We start from the raw sequence: 19,439 nt of genomic DNA on the forward strand, positions 1-19,439 counted from the left end.
AAACAGGCTCCCTTCCCCTGTCCCACCCTTGACTCAGTCTCCCCAGGCCTCACACCAGGCTATGCAAGTATGCACAGAGCACCCCACTAAAAGGTGGGGTGACTGAAAGTGGGGCAGAGTGGAAAAGTCATGGTCACATTCTGAGGGTTAATCCTCAGAGTCCCAGTAGTGTCATCCTTCAGCTTGCGCCTGGCCCTCATCTAGCCTGGCTTGGAGAAGCAACCTTCTTCAGCACATTCCCAATGTGATTCTGTGCCTGACTTTAGGGCGAGTCCATTCTTGCCCATGATGAGAGTGGAGGGACAATGTCCTCTTACCCTTAGATCCATGCCTGTGTTTGCCTAGGGCTGCCATAGCTAAATTCCACAGATGGGAACAGAAATGGAGACTGCAAGTCCAAGATCAAGGTATCAGCAGGGTTGGTTCCTTCTGAGGCCTCTCTCATTGTAGATGGCGTCTTCTTCTGGTGTCTTCACTGTCTCTGTGCATGCCTGTGTCCTAAGCTCTTCTTCTTACAGGATACCAGTCCTATGGATTAGGACCTACCCTAATAGTCTCATTTTAATTTAGTCACCCATTTAAAGGCTGTATTTCTACATATAGTCACATTCTGAGGTACTGGGGGTTAGGACTTCAATAAATAGATTTGGGGGAGACACATCTCAGCCCCTCCTCAATTTCTGGAGGCTCAGTGTTAAGGCTGGAGGGGCCCCTGGCCCTAGCAGGACTTTCCAAGACCCCAGAGCAGGGCTGGGGGAGGGGCTTGGGGCTCTCAGTCTGTCAGGGTCTCTTTAGTGGGTTACACTCATACTTGCTTCCTAAACCTGTCTGCTGAAGTGCACACATGTGCACACACACACACAGACACACACACACACACCACACATACACACAGCCTGAGGACACACGTTCATTTCCAAGACTCACAATGAGGAGGGAAATACCTTCTGAGGACCTCATCATCAGCCTGTCCTTGGAGCCAGTAAGCCAAGTAGCGTTTAATTTCTTTCCTTCTTCTATGTTGGGCTTCCAGGAATTGCAGAGTATCCACCACCTCCTGTTGTTTTCACAGAGATTTTGAGGCTGCCATTCCTGCACAGAATAGCTGGCTGGGGGAGGCTGGACACACAGACTCCCAGAATGTCTCAGGGCCCAGGGGTGATGTCAGGAGTGCTCACACCTTCCTGTCCAGATCGCAAGCTCCCTGGACCAGACTATTGGATTTTCAAGAATTGAGGGTGGAGGATTTCCTCACTTTCTCATTTTCCTTCTTTTCTTTTTATTTTAGCTCCTTTATATAAATAAGAATTGCCTGAGTCAGATTTGCCCAAGGTCACCCAGAAATTTTATGGACCAGAGCCCTGATGCAAACTCTCAGGCCTCTCACTGTGGGGAAATCCAAACTGCAGAGTGTGTGGGCATGCTGTGTGCTGTGGCTGATGGGCAGTTCCTGATGTGTTGGCAGTTACAGTGACTAGGGAAAGGTTAAGGGGAGCAGACTTGCCCTTGTCGATGATACCCAGGGAATGCTCTGGCTGGTGGAGATGTCAAGTCCTCAGACCATTCCTGAGCTGAGCAAGGGGCTCATGAGAAGGGGAGGCTACACAGGGGGAGGCGGCAGCCCCAAGGAGGGCTCCTCACCTCACCTGTAGGCCAAGAGAGCCTCCTGGAGTGGATGATGCTTCAGCTGGTCCTGAAAACCGAGCAGGAGTTGGCCTGAGTGGGTTGGGAAGAAAGGGCGTCCCAGAACAGCTTGTGGAAGCCTGAGGCACAGGAGAATGGAGACCTTCTGGGGTGATTGGGCGCCAGGGCCGTGCACGGCCATGGTTTTGCAGGAGATGAGAAAGGAGGTGATGAGGAAGGAAACATGCAGTGGTGCAGAGGAGCAGAGAAAGGGATCAAGTGGGGATGACATGGCAGTGTGCAGTTTCAGGAAGGGCACTCAAGTGCCCAGGGAATATGTGGGACAGAAAGAAGGTGAGTAGTCATAGGAGGGGTAGAAGGCCATCCGAGTTCAGGCAGAAGGAATGGTGGTGGCTTAGCCAAGGGGGTGTGTTGTGGGAATGATGAGGTGGGGTGTTGAGAGGTGACGCTGTCAATGTGACCTGACTTGGTGCTGGGTGGAAACAGTGGGTGCTGTGTCTGGGTGCAGGCATCTCTGCCGGCTGGACTGGGTGCCTGAGGAAAAGGTGGAGAGGCTGATTTCAGTGGGGGCTCCTGGAGCCTCCTGGTATGTCCAGCAACCCCACCCACCACCTCCTCTTCCCCTGTGGGTCACAGTAAAGGCTGAGTTGGACTGGTGGGTGGGCTCTGCTTTCCCCACAGGCTTCTTGGAGAAGAATCGAGACGTACTGAACACCGATATTCTCACGCTGGTCCACTCTTCCCAAAGCAAGTTCCTGAAGGAGATCTTCAAGTTGAAGTCAGCAGACATCAAGCTGGGCCATGGGACCATACGCCAGGGGCAGGCGGGGAGCCAGCTTTTCAAGGTGGGGCACATGTCACCCTTCCAGTGCCATTCAGACCTTAGGGCCTCCATGTCAGACATGTATGCGCAGGGAAAATCCTGCGTTTCTCAGTCCAGCCACAGAATGTGAAAACAGGAGACACATGTTGCTATTGCCATACATAGGAATGTGCCTGCTTCTGAGTGTGTAGTGGTCTTGTCAGGGCACGTCTGCCTTTGTTAATATTACTATGTTTCTATATTGGTCTGTGTGTGTTGTGTGTGTGTGTTGTGTGTGCATGGTTTGTGAAATGTGTGTGTGTAGTGTGTGTGTGGTATCTGTGGTTGTGCGTGTGTTTTTTGTGGTGTGTGGGTGTGAATATACATGTGTGTTATGATGTGCATGTATTACGTGTGTGTTTGTAGGGTGTGGGGTGTGTGTGTGGGTTATATGTGTATGGTGCATGTGTGTGTACATGTGGTATGTGTGTGGTGGGTGTATGGTATCTGTGGGGGGGTGTGTGAGTGATATACGGGTGTGTTTTGTGTAGTATATGTGTGGTATGTGTGGTATGTGTGTATGTGGTGTGTGTGTATTGTGTTTGTGGAGTGTGTGTGTTTTGTGGTATGTGGTATGTGTGGTTTGTTTATTGTGTGTGTGTTTTGTATGTGTAGTGTGTGTATTGTGTGTGTTTTGCGGTATGTATGTGGTGTGTGTGGTGTGGGTGTGTTTTATGTGGTGTGTGTGGTACGTCTGGTGTATGTGTGATGTGTGTGTATTATATGTGTGTGGTATGTCGTGTGTGGTGTGTGTTGGGGGTGGGTATGTGGTGTGGCAGCAGCAGTACTAGATATTGCTGGCCAGAGAGGTGGGCAGCAGAGAGCCCTTGGTGCTCCTTAGGGCAGCCTAGGATTTCCTGGCGGGGGCTAGGAGTCTGCTCACCCACTGCCCCCCATCCCTCATGCGTCTACCCCTTAACAGTGATTGTTCCAGAAAAACCCTGTGAATCCTCTGACGAGGAGCTTCCCCACCCCCACCTCCGGCTATGGAGCCCACTGAATGGCTGAGGAATTAAGAGAGCCTCGAATTCAGCACTGGCCTCACTGATGTGCCTTGACCTTTTATACTTCCCCTCCAGCTCTGCAGGAGCTCCTGAAGCCTCCTCCCAAGGCCATGGATGTGGGGGAGGCAGGGGGCAGGGAGGCACCAAAGAGCCCTGAAGCTTTGTGGTGTGTGTGTGTCACGTATGTGCAGGAACTCCCCAGGTCTGGCACTGGATGAAGCCAGGCTAGACCCTCTGCTTTCCCGGAGCCAGGCTAGACTCTCCACAGCTGAGATCAGAGCATGGCTTCGTCCTGGCCCTGCAGGTTCCAGATCTTTCAGGGAACAGGATGACAGTGGAAGGAAATGTACATTATTTTACAAACCAGGACAACAGGAAAATGCTGCCCGTCGTTATTCAAAAGCACCAGCGATCGCATCCTTTGTGTCTCCAGACTGATGCAATCTGGCAGCACACACCTTTGCTCAGGTGCATTTGACCTTGGGGAGGTTTGATCAAGGAACAACGCCCAAGATCAGCTTTGCACAAAACACATACTGCTCATGGCTAGGTGCTTGGGCTTTTCTACCCCCATTACATCCATAAGTTGATACATTTATGTTAGAATGATATACACTTACTATAATGCACACAATGCACAGTATAAAACATTCAAAAAAGCATATAAATCTATACGAAAACTGAAAATGTAGAAGTGAGAGGTAGAAAGTAAAAGTTGACAGTGTGACATTCTCTCCTCACCCTGGTGCATCGTCTTACTTGGGGGACCCCCACCTCTGGACAGGCGGCATTGCCCTGTCTTACTCACTGCCGTGTCCCCAGTATTCTACTGTGGGCCTGCAAACAGCAGGCATGTGGGACACCTGTGAGGGGTGAATGACTGCAGCCCGCCCACCTGTGGACCTCCGCAGAGACCCTCACTGTGCTGTGCTGTGCTGTGGGTCAGCTGTGCCCAGGTCATCCTCCCCAGCCCCACACCCAGCCCCCGCTTGTGCCCTGTGCTTCTGCCCACAGTCTGCAGACTCCGGCAGGCGGCCTGCCACTTTGGCAAGCCAGTTCAAGCAATCCCTGGACCAGCTGATGAAAATCCTGACCAGCTGCCAGCCCTACTTCATCCGCTGCCTCAAACCCAATGAGTACAAGAAGCCACTGGTAATGAGGGGAGGCTGGGGTTACACAGGGAAGACAGGGTGGCTCCTGGAGGGTGTGATGCCACTCGCTTCACCAGGGCCTGGCCAGCATTAGAGCTGTTACCTGCCCCCATTTTATAGAGGGATGCTGTGGTGAAGTCCAGGTCGTTCACATGGCAGTGACCTACAGGGCTGGGGCACCCAGGCCTCAGTTGTCCCAGCTCTGCCCTGCCTGCCCTCTGTGTGTACTTGGCCAGATGCCTCAGGCTTCTCTTCCGTAAAGTTAGAATAACATCTGCCTGCTGGGGCCGCAAGGGTTGTACTGGTGCTCCCAGCACATCTGTGTGAGGGAACCACCTCACTAAGGAAGCAACCTGTATGAGATTTTAGAGGCTGGCCCCACCTCATGTCCAAATCTGCGTGGTGTGGGGCACAAGTTTGCTGCCAACCCAGGAGCCTGTGAACGTGGGCTTGGGAATCCCACCCAGAGGCTGAACACACAGGACTCTCAAAACTGGGAGATGCCATCTGAAAGCAGATAAAATGACTCAAAAATCTTATAAGGAAAACAATACTATATTAAATAAAGTGCCTTTTTGAAAAAAAGAAAATTATATGAAAGAGGTTCCTCAGGAAATTCAGAATGTATCTTCCAGAGAGGCAGAATACCCAGATATCAGACAGGAGCTGTGCTCCAGGAGGCCCTATGCCCACACCCACAGCCCTCACGTGGGCCCTCGGAGATGGTGGCTGCTGTGTGCGTGGGGGGCGCCCAGGCCAGGGGCCAGGCAGGTGGGGGTCTGAACCCTAGCTCAGCCACTGAGGAGGGTGTCCTTGAGCCTCAGGTACGTCACCTTTAAATTGGAGTTAAGTACCGCACCACCTAGGGCTGTTGTAAAGAGTAAACGGGAAATACTCAAGAGATGGGAGCTAGCTGGTTGCCCAGACTAACGGCTGTGTGGCCTGGACCCCATGGGCAGTTGCCTCGGGGACCCTCAGTGTTTCCAGGTAGGTAACTGCTTGCTGGTCGGATTGCCAGATTGGAGGCTGTACCTCTAGTGCCAGAGAGCCCTGGTGGCTGGCCGGCTGAGGGGCTCTCCAGAAGCCGCCGCAAGCGGGGTGTCCGCCTCTCAGCGCAGACCCAGCACTGCTGTACAAAGCAGCAGGCCCAAGGCGCTCTCTGCCGCCGCGGCCTTTCCCAGGACGGGGAGCCACTGAGCTGACAGACGCGTCCTGCCTCCGCGGAGGAAACCCGTTTCTTCTGCCCGCTTGAGCGCGGCAGGCCCGGAGGGGCCGTGTCCCGTGGGGTCACCGTCTCAGGGCACTTCAGAGCATTTCCAGCGGCGCGGAGGAAGCGCCTTTTGCAGTCACAACCTCGCGTGTCCTGCGGAGGACGGGACTTTGTAGGGTGGTGTGGTGTCAGTTTACATGCGACCAACTTTTATTCCCTTGGAAACACTTTGAGGACTTTGAAGCGACTTCGACCAAATACCTGTCTTCAAAAAGAAGTTTTAATTCCAGGGAGCGCTGGCGCCTCGTCTCGCGCTCGGGGTGGTCGCGGGGCCGGGGAGGGCCCGCGTCAGCCCTGCCTCTGCGCCCGCAGCTCTTCGACCGCGCGCTGTGCCTGCGGCAGCTGCGCTACTCGGGCATGATGGAGACGGTGCGCATCCGCAAGTGCGGCTTCCCGCTCCGCTACAGCTTCCAGCAGTTCTCGCTGCGATTCGGCGTCCTGCTGCCCGGCGCCGTCCGCCTGCAGGTGCGCGCCCCCCACACACCCCGCGGGCTCCCCACCCCCGTCTGCCCCCTGCACGTCCAGGACCCCTCCCTGGACCCCAGGCTGTCAGAGGAGCGCCCACCCCCACTGTCGCTGCCACCGTGCCCTGGAAGTGAGGGAGGGCCTGGGAGGGCCTGCTGTGCGAATCTGCTTCCTCTGGGAGAGCGTGCCCCGTAAAGCAAACACTCCTTTCTGTGGCAGAACGTGGGGGAGATCACGGGTGGCTGGACAGCAGGAGTCCTTCCTCAGACGCTCATCTGTCCTCAGGTGTCCAGCAGCCACACAAAGGCCTCAGGCCCTGCAAAGTGTGGTGGCCTCACGGTCCCAGGGCCTGGGTGCTCGCCTGGACCCCACCCTCGATTGAGGTGCCCTGTCCCAGCAGCTCTTGGCAGTGAAGCCTGTAGGAGGAGGCTCTGAGCTCTAGGAGGGACCCCCAGCCTCCAGCCTTGGGGTCCCTGCTCCAGTGCTTCTGTTTCTCCTTGGCAGCTTCGGGACAAGTTTCGACAGTTGACCTTGCGCATCGCTGAAACGTGGCTGGGGACAGACAAAGACTGGAAAATGGGAAAGACCAAAATTTTCCTGAAGGTGAGACCCTGAGCCTCCTGACACGTGTGGGCTGGTCCAGTGCCCACTGGGAGGTATTGGCTCACGTACTCTACTCTGCATGTGGCCCTGCCCTGAGGCACCCCGTTGTAGAAGGCTATGCTGCAGGTAAGGGAAGCAAGGGGAGCATGGGAGAAGCAGCCCCACCTGAGCAAGTCCGCAAGGCTTCTCAGAGGGGCATCTAGGGCAAGTCCTGAGGACGAAGAAGGACTGCCTCCAGCTACTGGGCGGAGCAAGGAGGCCTCGGGGAAGGCTCCCGCAGTCTCTCCAGAATAGGCCTTCACCATGCAGGCGCCACAATCCACATCAGGGAGCTTTGTCTGGCCTAGAGAAGCTCTGTATCTGCAGAGCCCTAGGGAGCTGGCCCTCCAGTGGAAGGAGTCAGTGTGTGAGAGCTCATCCTTAAGCAGCTGGTGCATGCAGCACCACCACCCACCACCTACCTCCCTCCTCCTCAACTTGCTGGACACCCAACGTCAAACAGAGGCAGCCTCATGCCTGCACTGGCCTTCAGGTTCTCCAGGATTGCCCATTGGGTCAAAGAGCCGCTGGGGAGCAAACCTTACTGCCACCTATCCTTGTAAGCCTTGGATGGGTTGGCAAATCGAGGATGAGGGGGAAGGAGAGAAGGTCAGGTCAGGAGGAACGCTCTGTAGCCACACAAGCACCCCGTCCCATCCCTGCCACCCCTTCCTGGGTCCTCCACTCCCTCCCTTTACCCCGTAGAGCCCTCCCTCACCTGGCCCCAGAGCGAGCTCCTGCCCTCCCTCTCCCCCCGCCCAGCCACTCCATCCGTCTATCAGGCCATGCATTAATTAGGCCTGTGCTGGAGCTTGGAGCTCAGCCATGAAGGAAGAAGCAGAGGGGCTTCAGATCCCATTGTGTAAGTGAAGCTGGCAGAGGGAAGGCATCTGCCCAGGAGGCTGAGACAGTCTTTGAGGCCACAGGGATACAGAGGGGTATCTAGTGGGGTGGACGGTTGAGGAGGGGAAGAGGACAGCGTCCACCTCTCCCTCCTCCTCTCTGACTGCTCCCTGAGGCCACATTTGAGGTCTAGTCCACCTCTGTGTCCCCAGTGCCCGCCAGGCACACCAGGAGTGCTTGCTTGATGCAGGGCTGACAGAGGCAGGAAGGGCCTCCCAGCCCCTGGCCTCTCCTCACCAGTTACCAAAGGCTGTGCTGCTCTCTGTTCTACAAAGACGGACCCTGCCTTCCCGGTGCTAGGATGGCAGGCTTGGGGCACAGGGATTGGGGAGTACTGCAGTGGGCCAGGAAAAGGCACAGCCCAGGGATGGCTCTCACACTATGAATGCTACTCAAAGGCTGGGGTACATTTTTCTATCGAAACAAGCATAGATATATAATACAGGTGAATGCACAGTTCACGTGAATTTTGGGAAGTAAAACACAACTTCAGGAACATTTTTTGTCTCTCTTGGGTTCGCCAAAGCAGAAATTTAATTTGCCAGATAGAATTAACAAGAAGAAAGAACTAAAATGGGAAGTTCTGGAAATGGGGCTGGGGAAGAGGATGTAGTTGCAGCTTCCATCTCTGAGACCCATTAGGGTCAATTTGAGAGCCCCTTCCCCTGCTTGGCCTCCCAGGAGCACATGTGGGAAGAGTCTGAAAGACTCTGACTTCTGGAGACAGAGCGCTGGCCCCAGGTGGGAGTGTGGGGTGAGGCGTGGCAGCCACATGATGAGATCTCTCCTGCCCCAGGACAACCACGACACTCTGCTGGAAGTACAGAGGAGCCAGGTGCTGGAAAAGGCAGCGATTAGCATCCAGAAAGTCCTGCGAGGCTACAAATACAGGTGCCAGCCCTACCTAAACCCCCCTCCCAGCCCACACACCTGCCCATCATGTGCCCTGGGAAGGCCTGCAACCCTCAAACCAGGGACACATGTTCCTGCTGGTCCCTCCCTGGGAATAACTGAGGCACAAGATCTCTCAGGACCTCCTGACCAGAGAATTCTAATACATTATTTGAATGTGTATGTGTGTGTTGTGTGGGGGGGAGCAATCCACTATATAAGCAAAAGCCAAATGAAGTGTCAGCTGTGCTCTCAACTATATTTTTATGTTCTCCTTCAATTGATTTAGAAAATATATGGGTTTGGATATATGAAGTGGTTAGTTTTGGAGGGAAGGAAAGAACTGTCTTTGTGTCAGTTCCCTGCTCAGTAAGAAGACAACACTTGAATTTCAGTCCAGGTTCAGGAAATCAGCAGTGTTACCAGCTCCCTCCCTCACCCTCACTATGTCCACAGTGCTGGTCCCTGCGCTATCCCATCCACTTGTCACCAACCACAGGAAGGACTGGAAACCCAGACATGAGAAAATGGGAGAAAGCATCTGACTCATGAGAACAGAGGCTGTGGGCACCTTTGAGTAAGGTCATGAGGCAAGGAGGTGTGGCTTGGAAGTCATCAGCAGCCAGCATCAGGCCAACCAATTGTTAACCAGTGGTCATTGGCACCAATCAGTGCCAACAAGAATCTCCAGTTTGGGGTGTGGTGAAGAAGGAAACTTTATTCAGTGCAAACAGCTCAGTTGTGATACAGTTCACATGAATTTTGTGATACAGCATTGCTGCAGAACAGTACATAACTGAGAGTGCGGCTGTGAGGCAGCCCTCGGGCAAAGTGGCCCGTGAGCAAGGCCCCTCTGGCTAGACAGCTCTGCTCTACTTTGCTGTGTTCCAGCAAGACATCGTTGGTGTTACAGTTCTAGCCAGGGAAATGCAGTTTTCAATCTTCTGTGGAAGGAGAAAGTATGCTCCTCAAGCCAGAGGACAGCTGACTTATATAGAGAAGTCCCCATCCCTGGTTCTTGGTTGGTCTCTCCTCATGCAAATGAGGACTCCAAATCCTTACAGTTTGGGCCAAAAAGCACTGTCCTGATTGGTCAGAATGGAGCTGCTCTGATTGGTCAGTGGAGATGCTAATGAGGAAATGGCTGTGCTCTGATTGGAAGGGGAAAGCCTCATTCGTATTGATTGAAATACAATTCCAGGAACTCCTTTATAAAGGTTGACTCAGCTGGCAGGAACACAGGGCAGGCAGGCAGTTCAGTGCAGGCTTCGCCCTGAAGCATGGCTTTCATGGAGGCCCCTGTTTAGCAAGACCGCTAGGCATATTTATAAATTTGAGCCCAGTTAGCCAACAGGAGCCCTTCTCAACAGGTACATTTATTCTTGGGGTCAACACTGTGACGCACAGGTCACCTTTCCAGAATAGCCAGCCAGGCAGGATGGAGACCCTCACTTCTGATGCATTTTTAATTAAACTTTTTTTATTTTGAGATAATTGTAGATTTATGTGCAGTTTTAAGAAATAACACAGAGATCTCATGTACCTTCCCCCAGTTTCCCTCAGGGGTAACATCTTGAAAAACAACAGCACAACATCACAATCACGATATTGACATGGAAGGTCAAGACAGAACATTCCCATCATAACAAGGGTCCTTCGTGCCACACTTTTATGTCCGCACCTATCTTCTTCTCACCCCCACCCCGTCCTTAACCCCTGGCGACCGTAGGAATACCTCAGAGAGGGTGTGGGTTTGCTTCCAGACCACCACAATAAAGAAATACATTGCAAAAAATTGAGTCACACGAAATTTTTGGTTTCCCAATGCATATAAGTTATATTTATACTATGTTATACTATACAACAATAATTTAAAAGTTTGAAATACTATGAGAATTACCAAAATGTGACACAGAGACACGAAGTGAGCAAATGCTGTTCAGGAAAAAATGGTGCCAATAGACATGCGTGATACAGGGTTGCTACAAGCTTTCAATTTCTAAAAAACATTATCTGTGAAGCACAATAAAGCAAAGCACAATAAAACAAGGTACGCCTTCACTTATCTGTTCTTCATTTCTGCAGTCTGTCACTTTGAGAATGTTATGTAAATGGAATTATAAATGGAATTATATGGGTCATGCTTTTGGTGTCAAGTCTAAGAACGCTTTTGTCAGAAGATTTTCTCCTATGTTTTTTTCGAAAACTTTTATAATTTTACATTTAGGTTCATGATCCATTTTCTTTTTCCTTTTTTCGTAATTTAAAATTGCTTATTTCTGGAATTTTCCATTTAATATTTTTGGACCATGGTTGAGCACTGGTAACTGAAACTGTGAAGTGCTACTGTTTATTGGTGCTATAACATAATAAATGTGAGAACCCCCCTCTTCTCTCTCCGTCCCCCCAAATACCCCATGACTTGTTGATATACATGCGTAACACCGCTTTCCAGGGCACGGTGGTGATGTTCAGTGACATTTTATGTAGCTCCACATGGGCAGAGCATCTGGGGCAGCTACATTCAGTTTTTCTTTATTAAGTTTATTGGAGTGACATTGGTTAATAACATTATATAAGTTTCAAGTCTGCAATTCTATAATACATCATCTGTACACTGCATTGTGTGTTCACCACCCAGAGTCTAGTCTCCCTCTGTCACCACAGATTTGACCCCCTTTACCCTCTACAACCTCCCCCATCTCTTTTACCCTCTGGTAACCTCCATACTGTTGTCTGCATCTATGAATTTGTTTGTTTTGCTTGTTTGTTTGTTGATTTCTGTTTTATATCCCACACGAGTGAAATCGTATGGTTCTTGACTTTTTCTGTCTGGCTTATTTCGCTTAGCATTATATTCTCAAGATCCATTCCTGTTGTCGCAAATGCCAGTATTTCATTTTTTCTTATGGCCAAGTAGTTTTCCATTTTATATATGTACCACATCTTCTTTATCCAAACATCTATCGAAGGACACTTCTGTTGTTTCCATGTCTTGGCTACCATGTATAATGCTGCAATGAACATAGGGTACATACACCTTTATGAATATATGTTTTCATTTTTTTAATGTAGATAACCAGAAGAGGGTTCCCAGGGTCATATGTTAGCTCTATGCTTAATTTTTTGAGGAACCGCCACACTGTTTTCTATAGTGGCTGCACCAATCTACATTCCCATCAGCACTGTATGAGGGTTCCTTTTTCTCCACAGCCTCTCCAACACTTGTTATTACTAATCCTGTAGTAATAATAGCCATTCTAACAGGTGTGAGGTGATATCTCATTGTGGTTTAGATTGGCGTTTCTCTTATAACTACTGAAGTAGAGCATCCTTTCATATATCTGTTGGCCATTTGTATGTCTTTTGGGGAGAAATGTCTGTTCAGGGCCTCTGCCCATTTTGTTGAGTTGTATGAGTTTTTATATATTTTGCATATTAGCCCCTTATCAGATTATTGTTTGCAAATATCAATTTCCATTTGGTTGGTTGCCTCTTTGTTTTGTTGATGGTTTCTTTTGCTGTGCAGAAGCTTTTTAATTTGATGTAGTCCTATTCATTTATTTTTGCTTTTACTTCCCGTGCCTTTGGGGTCAAATTCATAAAATCCTCTCTCAGACTAAGATCCATAAGTTTAGTACCTATGTTTTCTTCTACATATTTAATTGTTTCAGGTATTATATATTTAAATCTTTAATCCATTTTGAGTTAATTTTTTGTATGGTGTCAAATAGCAGCTTTCTTTTCTCCATTGTATGTTTTGGGCTCTTTTGTCAAAAATTAGTTGCCCTTGTATATGTGGGTTTTTCTCTGGGTTCTCGATTCTGTTCCATTGGTGTGTGTTTTTGCCAGTACCATGCTGTTTTGATCGTCACTTTGTAGTATAATTTGAAGTCAGGGAGTACAATACCTCTGGCTTTGTTCTTTTTTCTCAGGATTGCTTTGGCCGTTCAGGGTTTTTTTGTGGTTCCATGCAAATTTGATGATTTTTGTTCTATTTATTTGAAAAATACCATTGGGATTTTGATGGGGATTGCATTAAATCTATATCTTGCTTTGGGTAATATGGCCATTTTAGCTATGTTGTTTTGTCTAATTCATAAACATGGAATATCTTGACATTTCCTTGTGTCTTCTTCAACTTCTTTCAACAATGTCTTGTAGTTTTCAGTGTATAGGTCCCTCACATCCTTTGTTAAGTTTATTCCATGTTATTTTATTCTTTTTGTTGCAATTGCAAATCAAATTTTTTTCATTTCTTTTTCTGATATTTCATTGTTAGTATATAGGAATGCAATGGATTTTTGTTCATTGGCTTTATATCCTGCAGCTTTACTGTATTTGTTGTTTCCAATAGTTTTTTTTTGGTGTAGTCTTTAGGGTTTTCTATATAAAGAATCATGTCATCTGCAAAAAGTGACAATTTTACTTCATTCCCAATTGCCTTTTATTTCTTTCTCTTGCCTGATTGTTCTGGCTGGGACTTCCAATACTGTGTTGAAAAGCAGAGATGATAGGGGACAGCCCTGTCGTGTTCCTGAACGTAGGGCAAAGGACTTTAGTTTTGCACCATTAATTATGATATTAGCTGAGGGTTTGTCATATATGGTCTTTATTATGTTGAGGTATTTTCTTTCTATGCTCATTTTATTGACTGTCTTAATCATAAATGGATGTTGTATCTTGTCAAATGCTTTTTCTGCATCTATTGATATGATCATATGATTTTTATTTTCTATTTTGTTAATGTGCTATATCACGTTGATTGATTTATGTATGTTGAACCATCCTTGCACCCCTGGAATGAGCCCCACTTGATCATGATATAGTATCTTTTAAATATATTCTTGTATTTGATTTTCTAGCATTTTATTTAGGATTTTTGCATCTATATTCATCAGAGATATTTGTAATTTTCTTTTGTGTGTGTGTGTTGTCCTTGCCAGGTTTTGGAATCAGGGTAATGTTGTCCCCAGACAATACAATGAGTTAGGGAGTATTGCCTCTTCTTTAATTTTTTTGGAAGAGTTTGAGAAGGATTGGTATTAAATCTTTTAATATTTGGTAGAATTTACTAGTGAAGCCATTGGGTCCTAGACTTTTTGGGAGGTTTTTGATGACTATTTCAATTTTGTTACTGTTGATCGGTCTATTTAGATTTTTCAATTATTCACAATTCAATCTAGGAAAATTATATATTTCTAAGAACTTATCCATTTCTTCTAGGTTATCAAATTTGGTAGCATATAGTCTTTCATAGTATTCTTGTATAGTCATTTGTATTTCTGCGGTGTCTGTCGTAACTTCTCTTTCATTTCTGCTTTTGAGTCTTTTCTCTTTTTTCCTTAGTGAGTCTAGCCATAGGTTTGTCAGTTTTATTAATCTTGTCAGAGAATCAGATCTTTAGTGCATTAATTTTTTCTATTTTTCTGTTCTCTATTTTGTTTAATTCTGCTCTAATTTTTATTATTTCCTTCCTTCTACTGACTTTGGGCTTCATTCATTCTTCTTTTTCTAGTTCTTTGAGGTAAAATGTTAGGTTGTTTATCTGAGATTTTTCTTATTTCTTGAAGTAGGCCTGTAATGCAATAAACTTCCCTCTTATTACTGCTTTTGCTGCATCCCAAAATTTTTGATATGTCATATTGTCATTCTCATTTGTCTCCGTGTATCTTTTGATCTTTTATTTCTTCTTTGACCCAGTCGTTGTTTAATAGCATGTTGTGTAATCTCCACATATTTGTGGGGTTTTTTTCAGCTTTCTTTTTGCAATTGATTTCCAATTTCAAAGCATTGTGGTTGGAAGAATATGCTTGGTATGATTTCGATCTTTTTAAATTTTCTGAGGCTAGTTTTATGACCCAAGAGATAGTCTATCCTTAAAGATGTTCCGTATATACTAGAGAAGAATGTATGTCCTGATGTTCTGGGATGAAAATATCTGTAAATACTGATTATATCCATTTCGTCTAATGTGTCATTTAAGGCTGATATTTTCTTACTAATTTTCTGTTTGGATGATCTATCCATAGTTGTCAATGGTGTATTTAGTTTCCCTACTATAATTGTATTTTTTGTCAGTTTCTCTCTTTAATTCTGTTAGCAGTTGCTTTATATATTTTGGTGTTCCCAGGTTGGGTGCATATATATTAGTGTTATATCTTCCCCTCCTGTTCTTCTGCCTCGCCCCCTCCAGTTCAAGCCATTGTTTCTCAGTCTAATTGTGTAGGACACAGCTCCCTGGCCCATTAGTGTATTATGAGCCTTGCACTCCCCGCCCTCCACCCACCCCTGTGAGGCAATCAGTCACCAGTTGTTGCTCAGCCGCTCACAGCAGCTCTCGCCAGCTGCCAGCCCTCACAATGGCTGCCAGCCACTCATGCTGGCTGCTGCCCACTCACGCTGGCCACTGGCCACTCATGGCGGAACACAGTAGCCCACAGCAGCACACAGCAGCTGGCTGCTGGCCACTCATGCTGGCCACCGGCCACTCATGGCAGCACACAGCAGCCTACGGCAGCACACAGCAGCTCACGCCAACCTCTGGCTTTTCACAGCAGCCCAGCTCCAGGGAGAGCTGTTGTTCACAATCTTGGCTGTAGAAGGCGCAGCTCACTAGCCCATGTGGGAACTGAACCAGCGGCCTTCAGCATTAGGAGCACGACGCTCCAACCACCTGAGCCACTGGGCCCGCCTTGTATTATATCTTCTTCATGTATTATCCCCTTTATCATTATAAAATGTCCATCTTTGTCTCTTCATTACCTTTTTTATCTTGAAATCTCTTTTGTCTGATATAAGTACAACTACATCTGCTTTTCTCTGGATGCCATTTGCTTGGAATATCACTTTTCACCCCTTCACTTTGAATCTACATTTGTCTTTGCAACTGAGATGTGTCTCTGAAGGCAGCATATAGTTGGGTTTTGCTTTTTGATCCATCCCTCTGCTCTGTGCCTTTTAATTGGTGAGTTCAGTCCATTTACATTTAGGGTGATTATTGATATGTGAGAATTTCCTATACCATTTTTATCTTTGTTTTCTACTGGCTCTGTGTCTCCATTGTTTCTTTTCCCTGGTGTCTCTATTATTTTAGTTTAGTGGTATTCTATGAGTTTCTCTTCCATTTCCTTTTTTTTAACGTTAGGTCTCGGTTCTAGATTTTTGTGTGTGTGTCAATACCATTAGGTTTATGCAATAAGTGTCGTATGTATAATAGTCATTTTTCTTCTGATTGCATCATAACTCCATTCACTTTTGCAAATTCAGTCCTTTCCCCCTTCCCTTTTATTTATGTTTTTGTCACAAGTTATCTCTTTTTATGCTATGCATTCATTTTCAAATTGCAGTAGACATTGTCTTCTCCCCCCGCCCCCTTGTTCCACCTCTGCCCCTCCACTCCGGTTCAATCCATTGTTTCTCAGTCTAGTTGTGTGGGACACAGCTTCCTGGCCCATGCTGGTATTATGAGCCTTGAGCTCCCAGGCAGTTGGTCACCAGTCGTCGGTTGGCCACTCACAGCAGCTCACGGCAACTCTCACTGGCCACCAGCCACTCATGGCAACACACAGCAACCTACGGCATTGGCAGCACACAGCAGCCTATGGCAGCCCACGGCAGCTCACGCTGGCTGCCAGCTACTCACAGCTGCACACGGTAGCCAGTGGCAGCACTCGGCAGCCTGCCACAGACTGCTGCAGAGCAGCCCAGCTCCAGGAAGAGCTGTTGTTCACAATCTTAGCTGTAGAGGGCGCAGCTCACTGGTCCATGTGGGAATGGAACTGGTGACCTCCTGTTTAGGAGCATGGCGCTCCAGTCAACTGAGCCACCGGACCGGCCCTGTCTTCTTTTTTAAAAAATGTTTTTATCTCCTTTAACTTTAATGTTATATTTAAGTGTTAGTACCCTATTCTGAACAGAGGTTGCAATTTTCTTCTTCTGTCTGTTAGTCATCTTACTCAGTTTTGTATACTTTTATCTGTTTCAGGTAGAAAAGCACCTTTCAGCATTTCTTATAATGTAGATCTTATGTTGGCAAATTTTCACAGCTTCTGTATGTCTAGAAAAACCTTTATTTCTCCTTCATATCTAAAGGGTAACTTTGCTGATTATTTCTCTCTTTCAATAATTTGAATATTTGATTCCACTCTCTTTTAGCTTGTAGGATTTCTGTTGAAAAATCCAATGATCTAATGGAGTTTCCTTATAAGTTACTGTCTTCTTTTCCCTGGCTGCCTTGAAAATTCTTTCTTGTTAATTTAGCAGTTTTGATATAATGTGCCTTGGAGAATGCTTTTTTGGATTGAGATAATTAGATGTTCCGTTAGCTTCTTGGATTCAAGGATCCAGTTCTTTCCTTAGATTTGGGAAGTTCCCATCAATCATTTGTTTGAATAGGTTCTCTATTCCCTTCTTCCTCTCTTCTCCTTCTGATATACCCATTATTCTTATATTGCTCTTTCTAATTAAGTCATATGGTTCTTGTAGAGTTTCTTTCTTCTTTTCTTCCTTCCTTTCTTCCTTCCTTCCTTCTTTCCTTCCTTCCTTTCCTTCCTCCCTCCCTCCCTCCCTCCCTCCTTCCCTTCCTTTCTTTCTAAGTCTCAATTCTCTCTCTTCTTCCACCTGAGTCATTTCTAGATTTCTATCTTCAATATCACTACTTCTTTCCTTCATCCGGTCTGCTCTATTTTCTAAGCTCACTAGTTCACATTTCATCACATTTATTGAGTTCTTCAGCTGCAGAATTTGTTTGGTTCTTTTTTTTTCAGTTTCAATCTCTTTGGTAAAGTATTCCCTTTGTTCATTAATTTTATTTTTGAGCTTGTTGAATTACTTTTCAGTTTTCTTGTATCTTGTTGAATTTTTTCAGAACTGCAATCTTGAATTCTCTGTCATTTAAATCAAAGTCTTCTATGTCTTTATTTTCTGGAGGTTTTTCATTTTCTTTCTGAATCCCCTTATTATCTTGGTTATTCATCATGCTTGATGGATTATTTCTGTGCCTGGGCATTTGTGGGAATCAAGTCTTTTTTTTTTTTCTTTAAAGTATTTGACACTTCACTGTTTAGCAAGTCAATAAGTAGAGGTCTTTCTTTTGTTTTCAAGTAGGTGGTGCTGAAGCACAAGTTTTTATTTTCTCTTACCAGCACTACTGGGGCTTCCAAGATCCCTGTGAGGTACTGTCACCTTGGCTGTGGAAAATGCCCCATATTCCCTGAGGAGGTGCGTGTCCCCTTTATAACTCAGTCACCTTGGTCTCAGGGCACCAGTCCTGCTGGTGGGAAGTGGCAGACTATGGGTCTCCTGGCCTGTATGTTCTTGGAGCTGCCAGAAGTAACAGGCAGAGTTGACCCTGCTGCCTCTACCTGGCTGTGGAGTAACAGGTGGGAATGGGGGAAGAGTAGGCGAGGGGAAGTGGGTATGTGAATCTGAGGCTCTGTTCTTTCTAGAGCAATAAGTTTTTCTTAGCCTTTTGACAATCTGCCAAGTGAGGATTTTACTGCGGGGCAGGCCACAGGAGGATGGCGTAGGTGGGTTCCCACATCTTGGAATCCTTTGTCTGGTAATGGCAGATTATTGAATGCTGCCACTCTTTGCACTGCCTCTCTGCCCCTGACCCTGGGCTCAGCCTCAATGTGTACTAGCCTCCCAGACCTGACTGCTGTCTCTACCCCTCTATATGTCCAGTGGAAACTGCACCCCAATCCTTCACTGCTATCGCATCCACTGGGCCCTGGCTAGTGCTGGACTGTGTGCAGCTCCCGACTCTGTCCTGCCCCCACCCCCAGCCCCCCGCCCATCTCCCCTGTTTACTTTGACACAACTACCTTCAGATGTCTCAGTGCTTGGATATCTCAGATGTGTTTGTGTGTTAAGCAGGGAACCCTTTGTTGAATTATAGTTGTCCAACTTGTTATAACTTCAAGGGGAGAGACCTAGAAGTCCTCTCGTGCTTCCATGCTGCTGACTCATGATTCATTTTCATTTTGAGTTAATTTTTGTATAAGGTGTGAGACTTATGTCAAGGTTCTTTTTAATTTTTGTTGTTGTTGTTATGGATGTTGCTTCAGCATCATTCATTAAAACGTCCATCCTTCCTCCAATGAATTGTCAAAAATCAGCTGTGCAAATCTGTGGGTCTATATCTGTGTTATCTATTCTATTTCACTGATCTATATGTCTATCCCTCTGCCAATGCTATGCTGTCCTACTGACTGTAGATATATAGTAAGTCTTGAAGCTGTGTAGATTGATTTCTCCTACCTTATTACTCTTTTTCAGAACTATTTTAGCTGTTGTAGGTCATTTGCTAGCTCATACATTTTAGAATAATCTTGTCCATATATACAAAAATAACCTTGCTGGGATTTTTTTTATGTATAGGAATTGTGTAGTATATCAATTTAAGGAGAATTGACATCTCTACTATATGTTGAGTCTTCCAATACACGATCTCCATTTATTTGGATCTTCTTTGACTTCTTTCATCAATGTTTTAGTTTTTGGCACACATGACATACACATGTTTTGTTAGATTTACACCTAGGTAATTTTTTTTTAGAGATTATAAATGGCACTATTTTTTTAAATTTTGGCATTGATGTGTT

General features: G+C 46.7%; 1 protein-coding gene across 4 annotated transcripts in view; it reads left to right on the forward strand.

Annotated features, from left to right (window-relative positions):
- The window catches only part of MYO7B (myosin VIIB), a gene marked incomplete at its 5' end in the record, with an annotated part of 93,598 nt that overhangs the window by 39,193 nt on the left and 34,966 nt on the right, over positions 1 to 19,439 (forward strand). For 3 of the 4 annotated variants that reach the window (XM_081051561.1, XM_081051560.1, XM_081051562.1), the window contains 5 exons: positions 2,326 to 2,489; positions 4,525 to 4,662; positions 6,244 to 6,396; positions 6,901 to 6,999; positions 8,738 to 8,832. In XM_081051561.1, the coding sequence (XP_080907687.1) occupies positions 2,326 to 2,489; positions 4,525 to 4,662; positions 6,244 to 6,396; positions 6,901 to 6,999; positions 8,738 to 8,832 (649 nt within the window). Of the gene's footprint in view, positions 1 to 2,325; positions 2,490 to 4,524; positions 4,663 to 6,243; positions 6,397 to 6,900; positions 7,000 to 8,737; positions 8,833 to 19,439 lie in introns of those variants that run through there. The other variant, XM_081051563.1, reaches the window with a different exon arrangement.

Source organism: Rhinolophus hipposideros (genome assembly GCF_964194185.1).
Source record: "Rhinolophus hipposideros genome assembly, chromosome: 6".
NCBI lineage: Eukaryota > Metazoa > Chordata > Mammalia > Chiroptera > Rhinolophidae > Rhinolophus > Rhinolophus hipposideros.